The sequence below is a fragment of the Chiroxiphia lanceolata genome, chromosome Z (assembly GCF_009829145.1).
Source record: "Chiroxiphia lanceolata isolate bChiLan1 chromosome Z, bChiLan1.pri, whole genome shotgun sequence".
Lineage (NCBI taxonomy): Eukaryota > Metazoa > Chordata > Aves > Passeriformes > Pipridae > Chiroxiphia > Chiroxiphia lanceolata.
The window spans coordinates 63,833,281-63,852,763 of NC_045671.1; the positions used below are offsets into that span (position 1 = coordinate 63,833,281).

The following is a 19,483-nucleotide window of genomic DNA, read 5'->3' on the forward strand; positions in this document are numbered from 1 at the left end:
ATAGAGAAAAAGGAAAGGGTTTAAAAAGAAACAGGAAAAAAGGGAAAATAGAGAACAAAGGGAAAGAAGCAAAGAGATAAAAAGGAGAAAGAAAAAGAAAATTGTAAACCTTGAAAGAGAATTCAAGACATAATATTTGAATAGTACAAGGTTTGCAGTAATATTACAAAACAGCACGTAGAAATTATCTATGCTACTGTCACAAAGTATGTAATTTGCTTTTTAAGTATCAATCAAGGAAATATCAGAAGTAAAAATATACAATATATCATTTTACTTAACAAAGACTACATTTGTAAACTTCATACCTTTAAAAAAAAAAATTGATGTGTGCATGTGCAAACCACCACACAAATATTTTAATATGCATTTGATTAGCAGGCAGACACAAAACCAGCACTAATTCTAAAAAAAAATTAAAATAATTTTAATTGTTGTAAGATATTACAGCATGAAAATTAATCCTAAAATTCTATTTACTTGTAAAGAAATACCCTTGAAATGGACAAAAATAGAATTTTTATTTTAAAACCTCATAAATAAATTAAATGTCTTTTCTAAAAAGCCAGTTATACCAAAATTAGACGGATTTTCCTACTTAAAGGGTACATGACATGACTACATCAGTTGAATGTTAAAAGCTCAAGGTCTTCTCAATTGTTTGATTGCTAAATATTATGCCAAATATTCCAAAAAAAAGCTTTATAGTCAGGAAAAAAACCTGTTTTCTTTATTTCAGCTATAACACAGAAGACAAACAGTGGACAAGAGTGAAAAACTGCATGACAGGCTCTGTCTCTTTCAGGCACTTTCATAACTCTGAAAATAACATGTTCAACTATTTATTTGAAAGGTAAAAATCCTTCCCTTTAGGAATTCAAATTTCAAGAAATTACATATTCTTTTAAATGAATTATCACTCAACCAGAATACCAACATTATGACGAGATGGGTCCCAAGGAGAAACAAGCAGTCTCATATCCCCTCCAAACCTATGCATTCTATGACTCCAAGTTGATACAACAACCTTCCTGGAAGGCACCAGGTTCCTCAAGTTGTGTGACTCCTTGAGGAAATGACCCAGCAAAAGGACACCTCATCTCAGGGAAGCACCAACCTCTGCTTGTGCATGGCATGGAAGCAGCACACTAAAGGCAACAAAACCAATTGATGACAGATCAGGATACACAATACAGTCTGAATGAGGAATGTCATACTCAACCCAAATACACGATAGCACTGAAGAGAACAGATGTCACCTTCTTCAAAACAAATACTGAAAATTAAACCTAAGCAATCTCAGGGCTGTTTTTTTACATCACCAGCTTTCATCAGGGCCTTAATAGCTCTGGCCCTCATCTCAAGCTCCAGAAGCTCCAGCTGTTGTGCTGATGGCTGAACATCTTCTGATGGAGGAACAGCTAAGGTCGACGCTTTGGGCTCCTTTGGGCTGGACTCTGCTAACCCCAGGATCTCATTCACACTTTTCTCAATGTCCTTCTGGAGGTCATCTATCTGACCAGCTCCACTCCTGACAGTGTTCTCTTGCACATCTGGGCCATCTTCTTCATTGCATGGGCCTTCTATGTCACTATCATATGCATCTGCATTTATGCTGAGGACATCACTATCTTCTCCCTTGCCTGTAACACAAACACAGAAATCACATAGTTGCCTAATAGAACTGTTTTTATTTCAACTTAACGAAACCATTTCTGCTTAAAGTACTACTCTACAGATTAAGAGAGGGGTAAAAAGATCTATGATTACAAAACAACCAATTCCTATTCTTTTTCTTCTTCAACTTTTAAGGTTGATCTAATGTACACAATTGCTAATGTATTTTATGCCAATTTAAAAGAACATGCTATATAGCAAAGCAGCAGTACCAGAAAAATTTATTTTATCCTATGAAGTTACATGACCTATTTTCCTAATTAAAATGTCATAAGATTTTATATCACAAGAAAGCTTCTGCAGTGCAAAATTGATTATTGTTTATTATTTCTTAAGTAAACTTAATTTTCAAAATGCAATTGCAAAACTTATTCTCAACTATTTTACGTATTTCAAGAGGAGTGGGACACTGTAGTCAGGCACAGCACTAAAAATTAATAGAAAATCCACTTACAGTGCAACTATTCAGAACCTATCAAAACTCTTCTAGATGTATTTAACTTGAGAAAAACATGGAGGAATTTGTGGCTTTGGCTTTTAATGGTGGCTGAAAGTTGGAGTCTATTTTTAAAAATGTGCTTAGAAGAGGCAGTGCAATAAAATAAAAGCAAAGGCCTAAAAGAACCTCAGTAAATGTTCTCACAATCCAGATACAGAGAGACTATTGCTTTTGACACTTTGGCCTCAGAAGTTATTACTCCTTTACCCACCTTCAGATCTGTGGAAACTTACAGTAGGATTGGTTCCTTATTAAAATAAATAACATATATTCAGATGATGGTAAAGTTACTTATTCTAAAGACTTTATTATAAATAAATCTTTATAATATAGGAAGTTTTAATATATATAAAGACTTCTTTTGGTAATACCATTTTTATCACTTGCACAGGAGAAACAAATAAGGCTTTAGAAAAATATTACCCTTTTTTTAAACATTCTAATATGCCTTTAAGTACCCACATGCATTTGGTTTTAATCCATGAAAAGTGCCTAAAAACCTTAGGAGAGATCTATTTTTCTCGGGGCTTACAACATTCTTGCCATCATGTGGGTGTGAGAAAAAAAAATGAATACTGGCTACTTGAAAAGCTATAAATGCAATTTCTCTGCTTAAAAAACAAAGGAAGGCAGGAAAGAAGGACCAAAATATCTCAAAATGGCTTTATAAATGATGCATTTTAAAACATTAGTCCAAGGGTTTTACTGATTCAGGATTAAAGATTTTTTTTTTTTACTATAGATACTTCAAAGAATATATTCAGATACCCCATCCTGATCACTCCATATCAGGCTATGATTTGTTACAGTATTTAAGTTCAGATTTAAGAATACTGCACATTTACCCTGAGAATGTACTCCTGGTTTAGGATCTTAAATAGTCATTAATCTAGTACCTCATAACACTGGTTTACTGGATTACAAAAACTGGCCATAATACTGGTAAATACAGTATATTTGGGAAAATACACAGCTAATGTATGAGGCACGTCCTACGTTCCAATCAAAGCTTAGAGGAAAGCAAATTCAGCTCATGTAAATGTGTGATAAGACATAAAAAGAAGTTTACAGATAACTTTTGGTCTTTGTTTTTTGGAAGATAAATCACAATTTTGAAGCAACAAAATCTGAAACCCTAAAATATAAACAAAGCTACAAAAAAAATCCTCCTCACAGCAGTGTATATAAAAAGTACTCATAAGATGAACACACCAGGGTCTTCTTTTGATTCTAAGTAGTCTTGACCTGTTCCTACTGTAACAGTAACTTCAAGATTAATATTTCAGTTTCAGATGCAGCATTTCACATACTACTGAGTTACCTTTGAATATTATCTTTTCAACTTCACCTTGCAAGACACAAAGTATGTGAAAGATCAGAAGCAATGGGAATCAACAGGATAAAGAAACAGAAATTCTGCTGCCTTGCTGCATTTTATCAGTCAGCATTTACCTAACATTCTCATCAACCAGGGATCTGAAAGACAGGTGCATCAATGGATCATAGTTCAAAAGCCTAAAAGTTAACTTCTGAGCATACTCATCCTAATTCACTGCCAAAGTTAAACTGACTTTGTACTGAATCTGGCTGGGATGGAGTTAATTTTCTTCACAGCAGACTCCATGTTGCTGTTTTTGGACTTTTTTTCTGAAACAGTGTTGATAACACACCAGTTTGGCTAGTGCTGAACAGGGCTTGCACAGCCTCAGGTCTTTCCCTGTTTCTGACTATGACCCCCCAGAGAGTAGAGTGGGGCTGTGCAAGAAGCTGGGAGGGATACACAGACAGAACAGCTGAGACAAATTGACCAAAGGGATATCCTCTTCCATATGACATTGTGCTCTTGATGAAAGAAGGAGGAAAGAAGGAGGAAGGAGAGATGTTCAGTGTTATGGCATTTGTCTTCTCAAGTAACTGTTATGCTGAGGCTTTGCTTTCTAGGAAGTGGCAAAAAATCTGACTGTCAATGGGAGGTTGTGAAAAAATATCTATTTTTGCTTTGTTTCAGTGCACAGCTCTTGTTTCACTTGCTAAACTTTCTTCTTAAGTTTTTCTCATTTTACTTTTCTGATCATCTCCTATACCCTACAACAAGTAATTGAGAGATTGGTATGTGCCTACTGCTGGCTGGGCTCAGCCCACCATATGATTCTTTTTGGAATTAAATGGCCACATTAAGAAGAAACAAAACATTAAGTCCTTCATGATTGTCCCAGACTTTGTAAGGATGAGGAAGGTGGGCAGAACAGCTATGTGTTCTATTCAGAATTTGGAACCTCTGCTACTGTATAATACAGTGTTCCTACAAGCTTATTAGCCCACAGATGTTTAAGGAGCTAATGGGCTTTATTTCCCTCTTTTGCAGCTCTATTTTTACTCAGCACTAAAGATCGTGGTTGGCATTTCTTATTATCTTTTTCATTTTGATAACTTCTACTTTTTCCTTCATCTACATTACAAAATTCACTTTAACACACTTAATCTCATTTTTAAATTTAATCCACTTCTGCTTATCCTCTCATTCTATCCTTTTCTTCCCATAGCATCTCAGGCTGTAGCGCAGCAGAACGATTGGAGTTATACTTTTTAACTTACATTGATATTCTTAACAGCTCTTTAATGCTAACAACTTGAGTGGAGCCACTGTTATTGTCCGAAGCCATCATGATACTTTGGTTGATTAAGTCATAAAAAACACCTATGCAATCACCTGCAACCATCACGAATTCCCTTTGATAACACAGAAGTGGAAGAAATCTGCAGGAAATCTGTCAGTTCTAAGAACCCTCCATTTAGCACAGCAAGCAACATTTAAAGGATTCCTCACAAAGTCATAGTAACTCACTCCTAAAAGTTTTGATGCTTTTATTATGACTCTTTCCTTCTCCATTTAACTTCTGTCACTAATTACTTCAGAAAAGAACACATTTCACAAAGTAAATACAAAAGACATCTCTTAGAAAAGCATTCTAAATTGTGAAATAGAAGCTGCAAGACACAAATAATGCTACATCTGTGCAGAAGAGAAATCAAGCTTAGAAGAATTTGCAATATTCTTTGATTGGAAAAGCTATTTCTGATGTCTTGCATACAGCTAGTCCAAATGAAAATAAACATACTGAAACAGAAACACCTACAGTTCTAGTGCTTCATGCACAAACTAATACAAGCAGTTATTATTCAGTGCTGATTTAATGACTGAAATAAAATAAATACTGCTGCAGGTCAAAAATACTATTTCCTTGTGTAGGAAGTACTCAAATGTGCACCACTAACTTACTCGCCTTTGTATCTTCTATTCTGCCAATCACTGAATGCCTCACCCACTATATTTTTGCATTTAAAAAGAGAAAGTAGAGAAGACAAAACGTTCCTCCACAGTGGTTCAAAGACTTGAGTGTGTACTTCTATTGGCACTGATTTCAAGTAAAATATGCCAGTTAACAGCAGTGGTGGGTGTCAAGCACCATTTTCTTGGACCTCGGCTCTACACAATCAAACAAGGAAAGGTATCATATATCAAGACTGAAAAAAGTGACTAAATTACAAGCAGTCTTTTGGCAAATAATTATTATAATGGATTTCCATGAATGCAAAAACAAAGTACTGTAGACTCATACGATCATTTCAATGTAAAGTAAAAGTGACACTCGAATTCAGCAAATAGTAATAGTGTTAGCAATCATCTACACATCAAGAAACTTTTATGATTGAAGTTCCTCTTCAGCTTAAAAAACGAGATATGAAGAGCCAAATGACCCTTGTAAGAACTTTACTCATATCCAGAACTTTACTCATATCTAGCTAAACTAGAAAACTTTGAAAAGCTGTAATTTGTTTCTACCCATAAAAAACTCTTCACTCCTACAGACTTAAGAAGCCAAAGTTCCTACAATGTCTTCTTCAATGTTCCCATCAACTTTTCTGGAATTGGGCCCAGGGCAGAAGTTGTAACCCTACACCAGCTGATTTCTAAGAGAATACTTCTCTGTGATTGCAGCTACTATTCACAAGAGAGCTGTGCATAACCTGGAATCAGTCACTGAGCAACACTGAGAAAACAAAATTTCAGCTTTCTCTACTGCATACCTTGTTTTGATTCCTGACCTTCCAGTTTGCTGTCTTCTCTCAGAGAAGAAGTTGAGTCTATACTGTTGTCCTGTCTGGAAAAAATTAAGAACACACTGTAACCAGCATAACTTACAATTTAATGTAACTTTTTAAAGAAACTAAAGAAATTATGAGGTGGTAGGCCAATAAACCCACCGCAAGGAATCAAGGCAGAAGGAACATACAGAGTGTTAATCTGAGCAACTGAAAACAAACCTTTTTTTGCTTTGCCTAGTAATACACAAGGATAAAGCAATTATTTCCACTATACCCTAGCCTTTCAGAGTAGCTATCCTCAGTGGTTACAGCTGAGGAACCACAGCTTCTCATATTAGGAGCTTTTCGCTAAAACTCGACATAAATTGTCACAGAGTTAAACAATTTGAAAAAACAACAGTTTCTGCTGCATTCAAATACTATTTACTGTTTTACTCTGAAAGTAAAAAGTTACTTTCATGAAGTTATAATTAGGCCACCACTACCTACCTCTCCAACTCCACAATCTCATGGTTTCACAAAAGGATACTTTTAAAAATTAAACTGCAACTGAGGTGTTACATTGTATCCAGTACTTGCATTTCTCTGGTCCGTCTATTTGAAGATTTCTACCCTTGTAGTGTTTCAATTGCTTTATACAAGGGATAAGGAAGAGACACTTCTGTAAAATGTTCATGTACTTCAAACACTTCACACCTACTAGTTATAAAAACTGCGAAAATACAGCAAAACATGCAGGAAGGACACAGGTGGAAGGACCCAGCAGCACAGGATGGGTTTATGGTTATGCCACATTTAGTGAGCATTTTAAAAGCATAATTGCCTGCTTCCTAAACTGGTACTGCTGGTGTGGCACTGATTTCATATACAGCAATATGGAATCAATGCAACTATCTTGCCTGTGGGAGCTTAATAACACTATAAAAAGGAAGCAGTACTCTGGTATCACAGATGTAAATACAATGACTAATAACTTGTTTTTCAGTAGTGGCCTTAAGGGTCTTCCTAAAATCGAATATTGATCTACTTTCCCCATGCTCTCCAAGTTGTTTTTTTTTTCCTAGGTGTTCAACATTTACGTCAGGGAGGAGAACACTGTAATACTCCTGGACATCTTGGTCTGAGAGGCAGTTATTTTCACTTCTATTTCCTTTTCTGAAGTATCAAAGGCTACAAATCAACAAATTCTTGTTTTTCTCCCACTTGTTTTAGCCATTGGAAAATAAATGTGTAAAGTAGCATGCAATAATTGATTATGGAAAATGTGAGCTATTTTCATAACGCACACAGCACCCCAAAAAAAAGATTTTTTAATGTTATGTACCTTAATAGAAGACAGACAAATGTACTGCCCAACGCCATTACAATAAACTGAGAATAGACTATTTACTGTGATAAATTTTTCTCAGAACTCAGTGGCATCCTTTCAGCTTGTTTTCCTACTTGGTCAACTCAACTGGAAACTACAAAGAATGAAAAATGCACACTTCTTCCAGGATTTTAATGAAAAATGTACACTTCTTCCAGGATTTGAATGAAAAATGTACACTTCTTCCAGGATTTGAATGAAAAATGTACACTTCTTCCAGGATTTGAATGGAAAATGTACACTTCTTCCAGAATTTTCAATGTCATGCATCAGTATGCAGATGCTTGTAATTCACCCTCAAATCACAGGCTAGTCGAGCCAACAAGTAGGATGAGAGGTCTCGGAGTAAGGTATCAAATAGACTGGAAAATCAGAAGGTGAAATCCTAAAATACACCAGGCCCTGCAAGTAGGCAAATTCAGGGACCTTAATGGAGCACTAGACACTCCAGAGATCAACAGTTTGAGTGTCAGCTACTGGGGACAATCACAGGCCTGCACCTGCCATTGGACGTGCACAAGGAGGTCTGATCAGCAGCTGGAGTGGGGATACAAACCTTGTGGGCTTGTGTGCTAGCAATTGGGGAGAGCTGTGGATCTAGTCCAGCTATCTAGAAGGAACAATTTTTTTTTTTTCTTTTTTTTTTCTTTTTTTTTTTTTTTTTTTTTTTTGTAAACAGTTCCTAGCAATTTATTATACTTAGTCACCTATCTCTGGACCAAAATAAGGTTGTGATATACCCCTTAGGAGAAGCTTCTTGGGCTGCCCCTGCTTCTACCTACCCCATCCTCCTTCATGCACATAGTTCATCATTTTGAACTGAGTAGTCAGCTCTGCACTGGACAGCAATATGCCACCAGAAAAAGCCCAGGCTTGCACCAGTAGCATCAGGCAATAAATTTCACATCTCTGGTACCATCTTGAGATCTGATGAGGAATTATAATCATCTCTTTGACAGAAAGCTCAGTGGTCTCTACAGTTCAAACAACAGCTGTGAAATTATCTACACCCATTTTAACAGCCATGTAAAAAGAAATTATCAACTGAAAAAATTCACACATTGAAACTTGTTGTAAAGTTTCCTCCTGTTTCCTTCACTCTATCAGTGATTATACCAAAACCACATTCCATAAAAGACTACTTCCTTATCAGTAAAAGAATTTTTAGAACCCACAAGTACTTTAACAGCACATTTTACTCTCTCAGAATTGATAGGATTGGAGTGTATTGCTGGTGAACCTCCACGACTTCCTTTCACTGGCAAGCATTTTGCACCATCTACTGGCCCACCAGATGCATTTCAGTCCAGTTCAGTTTTGCTTTCAATTTGTTAACCCTGTTTAATTTGTTTGCTAGTGAAAAATATTTTTTTCCCTAATTATCCATACTGTGGTTTAGATTTAAAAAGAGGTAGCACAATATCTTGTCTTCAAACAATGGGAGCAGAAGATATGCCAATCTAAAATTAAGGGACAGTATACAAATTTAATACCCTCTTCTTTCATGCTATGCTAGTGACAACAGTAATTTGGAGTTGCCTCTTTTTATCAGCCTTTAAAGATAACTGTCATCCCTGAGGATGAAGTAAGTTCAAAGTCCCTCTTCCAAGCAATAAACTCAGCATTTTTAATTTGTTTTTTTAACAGAACAACAATTTCACAGTATGATCTTTTCAGCAGAAAGAAGCTAACTACCGTTACAGTTTATTGATGACAAATGTTGTAAATTAAATTTACCTTGCTTTATGTAGAGCATATATTCCATATTGGCATGTTCCACACTAGTGCAATGCTTACCTGGGTTCACACATGTGGATTCTGTATACAATTTGTTACAGGAATTTCCATATTGTCAAAGACATTTGGGTTTGAGGGTGAATTGGTATCACAACTCCAGTAGATTATGCAAAGTGAGGTAAAACAGCAGCACAGATTAGGAAAAGGGCTACTGGCCATAGGTGTGGATGGCTAAGGATTAAGCACTGCAGTACTGGTGTCTGGGAAACCAAGTTTCAGTGGTAACCGGGGCTGGAGACCAGGAGGTAAAGTCTTGTGAGGGAAAAAAATATCTTAATGAAGTGGACTAGAAGAAAGTCTGAAAACATGAGAGACAGTCATGCTGATACTTTCTTTACAGGGCTTTCAATAATCACTAAGAAACATTCACCTAAATCTCCTGTGTGAGGCTTGAGTTCAGTATCTCTGCTATTCTTGACATAAAGATGATGTACTGTCATGAATTAAAATTTGCCTTTGCACTTAGTTCCAAGTCTAAAAAACATTTCTACAATCCCAGGTCCTTGTAAGATTCTTGCCAATTTTAATTCCAAGGATAGTTTTCAATGACAAATGAGAACTAAAATAATTATCAGGAAGCAATTAAAAAAAGTAAGGGGAAAAAAGTTCTTATAAAGTAGTGTTCCTTAAGAAAGGTATCCCAAATGACAGATGCTAATCAAATAGTTTAATGAACTATAAAAACTCCCTCAGTCCTGCTACAGGTGTTGTTTGAGGACATCACAAGAACAGAAGACAATGAACCAAATTAGCCAAATGCTAATGTATCTGTTCACTGACTCATGTAGCCTGTTGTTTCAGTGATTCCAAATGGTGAATATAACCAAATTGTCCCCCTGGGGTAAATACCACATGGCAGTTCCATGCTTGTGAACAGTCCAGTACCCAGGAGCACATGTTAAAACAAGGCAAAACATTAAACTGCCAACCTTTCTAAAAGAAAACAAGCAGAAACTGCACTTACGACTGCAAAGCAGTAAAAAGCCTATAAATTCTTTAAAGAGCAAGTATTAAACTTCAAATTTTCATTCAGTGAAAAAAATAAGCCCATTAAAATTTTGAAAGCAAAAGGTCATTTACTTACACACATGTGAACATATGATCACAATAATAATACTAGCATGCTTGTTCTTTCAATTATGTTTTATTATTACAGCATATAACTTACTTTCATTCTTTCTGCTGGAGGATATTTAAATAGCCAATTTAGGTAACAGGAAAGAAATAGCTCAAGAACATACCTCTTGAATGAGGTGGGAAGAATGACTATTTGGTTTCCCAAAGCATTATTTGGCTCCTTTCAATTAAGTATCTGAAATTTAATTGGAAGCTTGGTATACAGAAATTCTCCTGGTTTAATGGTATTCCATTGCAGACAGTAACACAGAAACAGTAACAAAAATCTCAAAACTGCATAGACAAAAATCTATACAGAGCTCACAAGTAATGAAGTAATTTATTGCAACAGCAATTTCCAGTTACTGTCAAACATAGGCCCTGCCTCTTCAGTTCTTCTGCACAGTTATTGCAGGATTTCTAGTGCTTGACATAGAAGAAGCTAGTGACAAAAGAGTAAATGTTTTACATGTTAATGGAAGCATGTGAAGCTTTTATAGAGCTGAAATTTAGGGAAAAAGCCCCAGGACTTCCTCTTTTGGTGGTAGAATGAGGACATGTGGAAAAAAAAAAAAAGGAAGATTCAATTTACAATTAGATGTGATACCATCCAAAAGCGTCAGATAAAGATCTGAATTCTGCAATTTTCCCTGTACCTGGAGAAACTTCTCTAAATCCCTGCTGCTACTTTTAGCTGTTGGAGACAAGAAGCAGGTCTTTAGAGACAAAGAGTCATTTGCCTATTTTAGCGGAAAAAAAAGACAGTTCAAACTACACCTTTCTAAGGAAGTCTGTAAATTTTCATACACTTGTAATTTCTTGAGATGTATTGATTTAAACTTTCTGGATTTCTGTTGATATATGCATATTCCTGAGGTATGTCTGTTTGGTTTTTTTTTTAAGGACAAAAATGAAAAAAACAAATTGATGTTTCCATCAGCTAATACATTTTGGATTAGAGTAAGACTTGGTATTCACTTTTTCCCTTTCCACATTTACACTTCCATGAAAACAACTAATACAAGTCAGATTTAAAACAAAAAAGCCCTAATGCTTTACTTTTGCAACATTAATAGAATGCAGAAAAAAGAAGTCAATCACACGAAAACCACAAGTAATGAAGACAATCTAGGAAGAACCAACAATGAGGATATAAACAGAGAAACTGCCTTTTTTGTTATGAAAAGTCTTTTCCAAGAGAAGACAAATTCACCCACTTAGACAATAATTGTAAATATACTAATGATTACAAACAACTGAAATTGTTAGCAATGCAGCATTCACTATTTTTTCATGATTGCATGTTTAGCTTCTCTGCCGGCTGACTTGTTGCTGAAACAGAGTTTCTGAAGTTTTGCAAACTTGTGTTTATAATTATTTACACACAGGTTGCAAAGAAGCTACCCTGACGCCCAAAGATTAGCCCTAATTAGTAAAAAGGGCTTGTTACCATTTACAGTTGTAAAAGCATAATACTGGTCTACTTACCGAGTGCTGGACTTTAACATAAAACCTTAACTTTGTTTCCTCCTGTCCCTTTATTTTTCTACCATCCAAACTGCTTTCCCATTTTGTTGTTTTTTTTTAATGCTGGCACACAGCTGAACCTATGAGCCACAGTTCTCAGATAGCACCCATGGGTGTAGCATGCTATTTTTTAAAGGCAGAAGAAAAGCCACAATTCTAAACCAACATACCTTGCCTGCCCAGTTTGAAGGGGTCCGAAATCTTAAACTCTCAGGATAGAGACAGATATACAAGAGCAGGGGGCACCTCAAGCATTGTTTGCAAAAGGAAGCAATCTGCTCCATAACTATGATCAACATCTCTCATTCTTTTACTTTTTTAAAACACAATTTTTTCTTGATTTTGCTGTCAGTTACTGAAACCTTCCTACTTGATATGGGCAAATAGGTTAAGTGTCTTCAGATATCCACTAGTTAAAAATGGTAAATCCTTCTTGCTTTTCTTATTTTGTTGTTTTATCCATTAATTTCCTCTTTTTAGATTTTTACCATCTCAAATAATTTTCATATAAGCAAGAATTTACCCAATCTACTATAACTAAGGGTCATAAATTCGTGTCTCAACATTAGCAAACATCTTTTAGACACAGACCCACCTCACTGAAACCCAGCAGCACTAATCCTGCCATAACTCTTGAAGATAAAGAACATTTAATATATTTTGAAATAGTAAAGAGCTTGTGAATTAGGCCTTAAAAAACCCCCAGCAAATCCAACATATAATTTCTCCAGGAATCAAAACCCTGGGGCATTTTCCATGGTTTATTTAGCCAAAAAGTTTGTCTTCTCATTCTATTTAGAACTTTGCTGGCAAAACATCAATCACTTAATAGAGACTCCTTTACATAAAGAGACCAGATATTTAGCATATTTTGTAATTTTTGATTTTTTCTATTTGCTTTTTTAAACAGTCAGCAGAGAGGAATGTCCAAAATAAGAAAACTAACCTTCATTTGTCCTAATACAGACCCTATTCACAGATCATGTAAACAACAAATAGCAAAGAGGGATACAGTAACAAATGGGCTTCAAATGGAACCTTAAAAGAAATAGTGTCAGAGGGTATGAAAACTGTATCACGAGAAAAAAAAATGAAACATAATTTAGTGTCACTCTGTTTTCTTGTATGTTTATATGATGACATGCGAACAAAGAAAATTACTTCATTCAATAACTGCATAGCCTGCTCTGAATCAAAGACAGAATCAGAAGTTAGGTCTCCATTAAATAAAAATACTGACCAGAGTGTGAAATTTGGATTACTACCAATAGTAATTTGGATTACTGTTACTACTGCTGTTCCCATTCAGTAGGTTTAGACAAATCAACAAAACCAGCAGCTAAGAGGTACTTGAATCTGCCCAATATTGGTGTATTGCCTTGTACTCAGAGATTTATTAAGTGTGCATTGACTGTGGACCAGCTGAAACCAGGTGGGTGCTGAAAACATAAAAGCTTATTCATCTTCTAGAACCAAATTAGCCTCCTAAGATTCGATGTTTTGTGAGTGATAACTAGTAACTTTCTTTTCCCCTTCACTACTTCCATAGAAACTATCAAACAGGTGAACTCCTTCTGACAAAGAAATGGTCTTTAAAAAACAGACAAGCAGTTTAAGAAAACGTTAAAAAGTGTTGGCCTCTACAAAACTGACAGATGTCAAGAATAAGAAACCAGAAGCCTCTGCTGTTAAGAAGCCTCTGTTCTTGAAATGCTACATTCTATATCATCCCTAACAGAGGACACTGAGTGTCAGTGCTGCTTCAACTGGGGCAGGATGAAGGACCAGAAAGAAAATGGAAGGGATAAATCTCAGCTGAAATGAAAACACACTTACAAAATTCACTGATCTAAGTGGGAAGGGGTTACTTAACCTGCTTTAGCTCACATAAAGAGAGTTAACCTAAATCAACAGCCCTCTGTTGCACGCTTCAAGTGTGAACGTTTAAGTACCACAATTCACCTGATGGGTAGTATGCCACTATGAACCCAGTTATGTGCTTAAGACACATTTAATGTTATAAAGTGACAAATTCCTTTTTGTAAGTTTAGTGCTTGCTAATCATCATAGATAACTGTCATTCAACTGAAGTAACTAGTTCATTAAGGATATAGCACTAGGGTTTTTCAATGATATATTTGATCATTTCTCATGAAAAATCTCTGTATTGTTCAGTCTTCTTAAAGTAAGTTTAAGTGTTTTTTCTTTTACTCACTGACTGACTGAATCATCTCCAGTCTTGTCTCCTCCATTTGTCTCCTCGTCAGTATCAGAATCAGCTCCCATCCTGCCTAGATATACACAGTTTCAAACACGAAAATTTAGGAAGGTGATATAATTAATACTACATAATTAGGCTTACTCTTAATTATTAACTCTATTACAATTAGCAGAAGAGGATTTTTTTCCCAGTTAAAGCATAAGTTCTAAAATTAGACTTAGTCAAAACCAAAACCCTTATTTGTGAGCTTTCTGCTAGCCACATGGTTGACATTTTTCATTTATACTGTATTACAAAAAAACTTATTAGGTGTTCCTAGCACAATACTATAGATGCTAAGCACAGGAGACAGAATTAACAGCATGATACTCCACAACATTCAAGACTTGAAGAGTTCCACTTCACTGAGAAGACAACAATACGTTTACAAATAAATTCTGTAGCCTTTAAATGTCAAGTGGAAATTCAATAAAATAAGAAAAAGATGGAATGTCATATCCTTAATCCAAGTACATGAACTGTGTGTCTTGATGGAACAGAGGGATTATGTACACACTAATATATACTTAACAGTGTGTGTGAAGATATATAAGTGTATAAAGCAGCTAGAAAGAGTGCAAATCCTGTTGAGGCAGACTATTCTCTGGTGTACAGTGGAGCCTAAAAGTTTAATTCATACCTTCAAGTATCTTCAACAGGTTTTTTTCAGATAACAGCTCCAACTGCTCCATGCAAAGTCTTTTGATTTCATCCATGGAACAGTTCTAAGAAAACAGATAAGACAGACAACAAACTACTAAAAAATTCTGAGAAAAGAGTAATTATAAACATAAGAAGTACTCCAACCGTAATGAATGAAGAGTTAACTTGGATTGCAAGCCTCTCTCATGTTATCTGCGTTGATGCATCTGCTGTAGAAAACTAGCTGTTCCAGTATTTGACAACTACCAGAAATAGTATATGTGTAGTTTTTCTCTGAAAAATTAAGCAATACACAGTATCTGTTACTTGATGTGTGGCTGGGAGTTTCCACTGCAGCTGCAACACTGAGTATTATAAATACCAGACCATATGTGTGAAGCATGGGACAGCAAACAACTGCAGACCTGGTTACTCCTAATTCTCCATCAGTCCGGAGGAAGTGGATGACATAATTAAGTGTGTAGAGACCAGAGCCAACTGTTGAATAGAAGTTCACAAACTGAAGAAAATACTGCTACTGACAACACACAGTTGCATATCACAACACTGAAAATAAAAGAAACATGTAAACTGTGATTCATCTCTCACGCTCAATACATCTGTCATACCTCTTGGTGACATAATGTGGTAATTTTGCCTTTCAAATGAGCTATGACACCACATACAAGTACCAAAATTAAGAAGTGCTGAACATATTGTAACACTAACAGTCCTACAGTATGTTTGGTTCTATACCATCAGGCAATTTCCTTACAAACTCAGTAATGTCTTTGCTTTCAGCTGCTCGACCTCTTTTCTTCTCCCAGAGATGAGAAATGGATGAGACTGTATGCAATTCCGTGTGTGTTTAAAATGAAGAAATCCTGCCTCACTTATATTAATAATACAACTCATTCAGATTAGTTAAAAACTAGAGACAAAAATTTAAAAACTATTAACATCACACAAATGGCACTTCACCTTCTTCTGTACAGACTGCTAGCTTAACTTATTTTTTTCTATGTCCTGCTGTTCACAAGATTCAAAAGGCATATGTTCAAAGTCAGTAAAACTCTAGCTTTAGTCCACAGAAGTTACAGCTTCAGAAGCTGTTTATCAACACGGGGTTTCATTTTCTTATCTCAGACACTACTTTAATATCATAAAAAGAAAATCAGCTGACACAAACAGAAATCAACAATTTATTAACAAATTGTCATATTAATTACTGAACAACATTACTGAATTTACTCTTTGCAGTTATGAAATTCCTTTTGCACTTAACTAAACAGTACAGAGAGATAGTATAAAATAAGCCTACAGTTCAGCAACAGCTGAGCAGTATAAAAAGGAGTAATCAAGAATAACTACAGCAAATCTTTAAACAGTCTCACTTCCAGACTAGGAAAACCTCTTTACTTAAGAAAAGTACTTGACTTGACAGAGACTTCTTTACTTAAGAAATATACAGGCAGCTTTTAAATTCTAAATCCACTAGACTTAAGAGATAAACATGCTTTCTTACACAAGGATTCAAGATCATAACAAGTATATCAAAGTCAAGTTTATTTCGGTACCTTTAAAGTATCAGGCAGCATCCTCTGTAGTTTCTTCTCCCCTATGACACAGAAACATTGTTGAAGCATTTCCTTTTTGTCCGCAATGTAGAAACTGACAGGTTTGAGTGACACTGTGAGATCTAATCCTCCTTCTTCTACATCACTGGGTTGTTCAGTTTCTTCCACTTTTTCTCCAGACGGTACATTACATTTTGCTTCCTAAAATCAAGGAGGGCAAGTATTGTTTTCACGTTTTTTAGTGAATTAGAGAAGAAACTTACAGCTTCACCCATGCTTGCAATAGTTTTCCCTTCATAATTGCAAAGTACATCTCAGTGTGGACTTCTCAGGTTCCAAACAGTGTTTCATATTGCAAGGTAACCGCATTACAGAAGCTACTTTTTTGATAACTGAAACCACCCTTATGCCAGGGAAATTTTTTAAATCTTCAGAAGGCAAAGACTACTTGTAAACATTAACTGGGAAATATCATCTGCAAATGCCTAGCTGCTGCTTACACATGAAGGCACACTTTAAAGCAGAAGAAATCCATCCCCCTGATTTGCTGTGGAATTAAATCACAAGAGTTCATCATCTAAAGCTACCCTGCTAAGATGGAAATTGGCATATAATTCCCTGTGTGACACAGTCTCCAGAGAACAAAGGCAGAGTTAATATTAGAAAATATATCTTCTATGCATCATAGATTACTTCTATGATATAATAATAACAATAATAATAATAACAATAATAATAAACAACCAGCTAGAAATATGTTTTGACAGCCTCAGAATTCACTCAGACGTGCATGTACTCGCAGTTTTGTACTTGCACTCAAACACCACCTTGAGCAGATTCACCGTGCCACAAGCGTGAGAACCACGACTGGGGCCACCTCTGAGCCTGTGACCCATATGCCTTAACATCCCTTACACCCGGGAAAACACAGACCGGTCTCCTGGGGTGGTCCGGCCCGTGCCTGCCATGGTGCCTGTGCCGTGCATCCCTCCGGCCGCTCTCTTTGCAGCCGCACCGACGAGCCGCGAACGAACCCCCCGGCCCGGTGCTTGTGCCGCCAGCCGCTCTCAGACGCTCTCCCGCAGCCATCCCCCGGCACGGAAAACACGCAGGCCTCTGCCGCCGTAGCGGGGTCGGCTCAGGACGCGCCCGGGACAGCGCAGGAGGGACGGCACCTCCCAGACCCCCGGAGCGCCCGCGAGATACCTCCAGGGCACCGTGGGTGGACTCGGTGCTCCGCCGCTTCCTGTCGCTGCCGTCCGGCCCCGGGGCTCCCTCCGGGCAGCAGGAGCGCGAGCGGCGCCGCTTCTTCTCCTTGGAAGATTTCCTGCCCGGCATCGCCGCGGTCTCACGGCGCGCGCGGGACCGCGCCGCCGCGGGGCGGGGCGGGGCGAGGGGGCACTTCCGGCAGCGGGAGCGCGCAGCGCCCCCTGCCGGCGGGCGGGACCGGCCCGCGGCAGCCGCGGCCTCCGCGGCGCTCCCCGCCCGGCCCCGGCCCCGGTGCGGCCCCCGCAGGGCTGCGCGGAGCCCCCGCCGGCGGAGCTTCGCGGGGCCGCTGCACCGCCGGCTTTCGGAGTGGCCTGGGGATGTTTTTGTTTATTCGGTTGCGCCCTTTCTTGGCGTTAGCGGGGTGACGCTAAAACTGTTTCCAACCGTGGGCAGTCCACCCGTTCACACAAGTATCTTTGATCTAAGGTCTAGAAAACGTCTCTCACGAGGAGCGGCTGAGGGAGCTGGGTTTGTTTAGTCTCGAGGAGCCTCGGGGGGGGGGGGGGGGGGAGACACGGGACCTCGTCGCTCTCTACAACCCCCTGAAAGAAGGTTGTAGCCAGGTGGGGAACAGTTTCTTCTGCTGTGCCTGCAAGTGAGAGGACAAGAGGAAATGGCCTTAAGCTGAGACAGAGCACATTCAGGTTAGATATTAGGGAAAAACAAAACAAAACAGAATCATTCCTAGCGTGGTGAGGCATTGGAATAGGTTTCCCGGGGAGGCGGTGGAGTCACCGTTCCTGGAGGTGTTCAAGATCTTCAAGTTCTCTCCAAACTTTGATAATTCTATGATGATTCTATTGTCTGTAACTACTGTTTAATCCTGACCTTTTCCCTGTCTCTCAACCTGTTTCAGCAGTGCAAGCACCTGCATACTTTTCCCTTGCCAGCTCTTAAGCATTGCCAATAACTTTGGAAAAACAGTAGCTTTAGTTTTACTGGGATACTTCATGAGTATCGGAGAAGTGAGACACTAGTTTTTTTCAGGGGATGCAATTAGGAATCACAGCAGAGAAGGCTGTTTAAGGCAGGTAGGTGATCACTGTGCAATTCAGTAAGACACTGATCAGCCTTCAGCCACCAACCACCAAGATTAGCTACAGAGGGAATTTGGTCTGTTATCCTAAGGAGGACACTTAGTTGAAAATGAAGACCAGACTAGAAAAATGTCCATCATTACATGGAGCGAATTGTATTAAGAACCTCCTTTTCTGTGCAGAGATATGCAATTATTTTCTTCTTTATTTAATGTACTGGACTGTCCATTCTTCTGTGTCTGTTTTGTTTCCCAGATTCAAACGTGTTGCCTTTTAGATTGTTACTGTCCATTTCGTGTTGGATCTTCATCAAATGGGTGGTATTGACCCATTTAGGTAGAGATCTGCTGAATGCAAGTTGTACAAAGCTAGTGGTGATCAAAAGTGCTGTCTTCAGATGCATGGGCTGACATCGTTTTCCAAAAGGGTTAGAAGAATTTATTAAGTACCATCTGTTGTTTTTTCAGCAAGTGTGAGTCCCTCCAGAGGTGGATAGTGTCAGAATTGACCCGATTAGTCTGTGTTGTTAGATTACCTGGATGGGTGGGAATAGATCATCATATTTATCATCAGAAAATGACTGCCTTAGTGTACTCTGAAGATGGT

At 37.8% G+C, this 19,483-nt stretch overlaps 1 protein-coding gene and 1 long non-coding RNA gene across 3 annotated transcripts in view; both read right to left on the reverse strand.

Moving 5' to 3' along the window:
• The window catches only part of LOC116781168, an 844,439-nt gene that overhangs the window by 212,912 nt on the left and 612,044 nt on the right, over positions 1-19,483 (reverse strand). The window lies entirely within an intron of this gene.
• On the reverse strand, positions 702-17,947 carry CAAP1 (caspase activity and apoptosis inhibitor 1). Of its 2 annotated transcripts, XM_032676799.1 has the most exons (6): positions 17,778-17,947; positions 16,572-16,772; positions 14,993-15,077; positions 14,308-14,383; positions 6,266-6,339; positions 702-1,643 (listed from the first exon to the last, which is right to left on the reverse strand). In XM_032676799.1, exons 1-6 carry the CDS (start codon positions 17,907-17,909, stop codon positions 1,300-1,302), a joined length of 912 nt encoding a protein of 303 aa, XP_032532690.1. In that variant the 5' UTR covers positions 17,910-17,947; the 3' UTR covers positions 702-1,299. The 2 variants fall into 2 exon arrangements, with proteins under 2 accessions (XP_032532690.1, XP_032532691.1); XM_032676800.1 differs by lacking the exons at positions 14,308-14,383; positions 14,993-15,077 and adding an exon at positions 2,639-2,715 and having other exon boundaries at positions 17,778-17,946.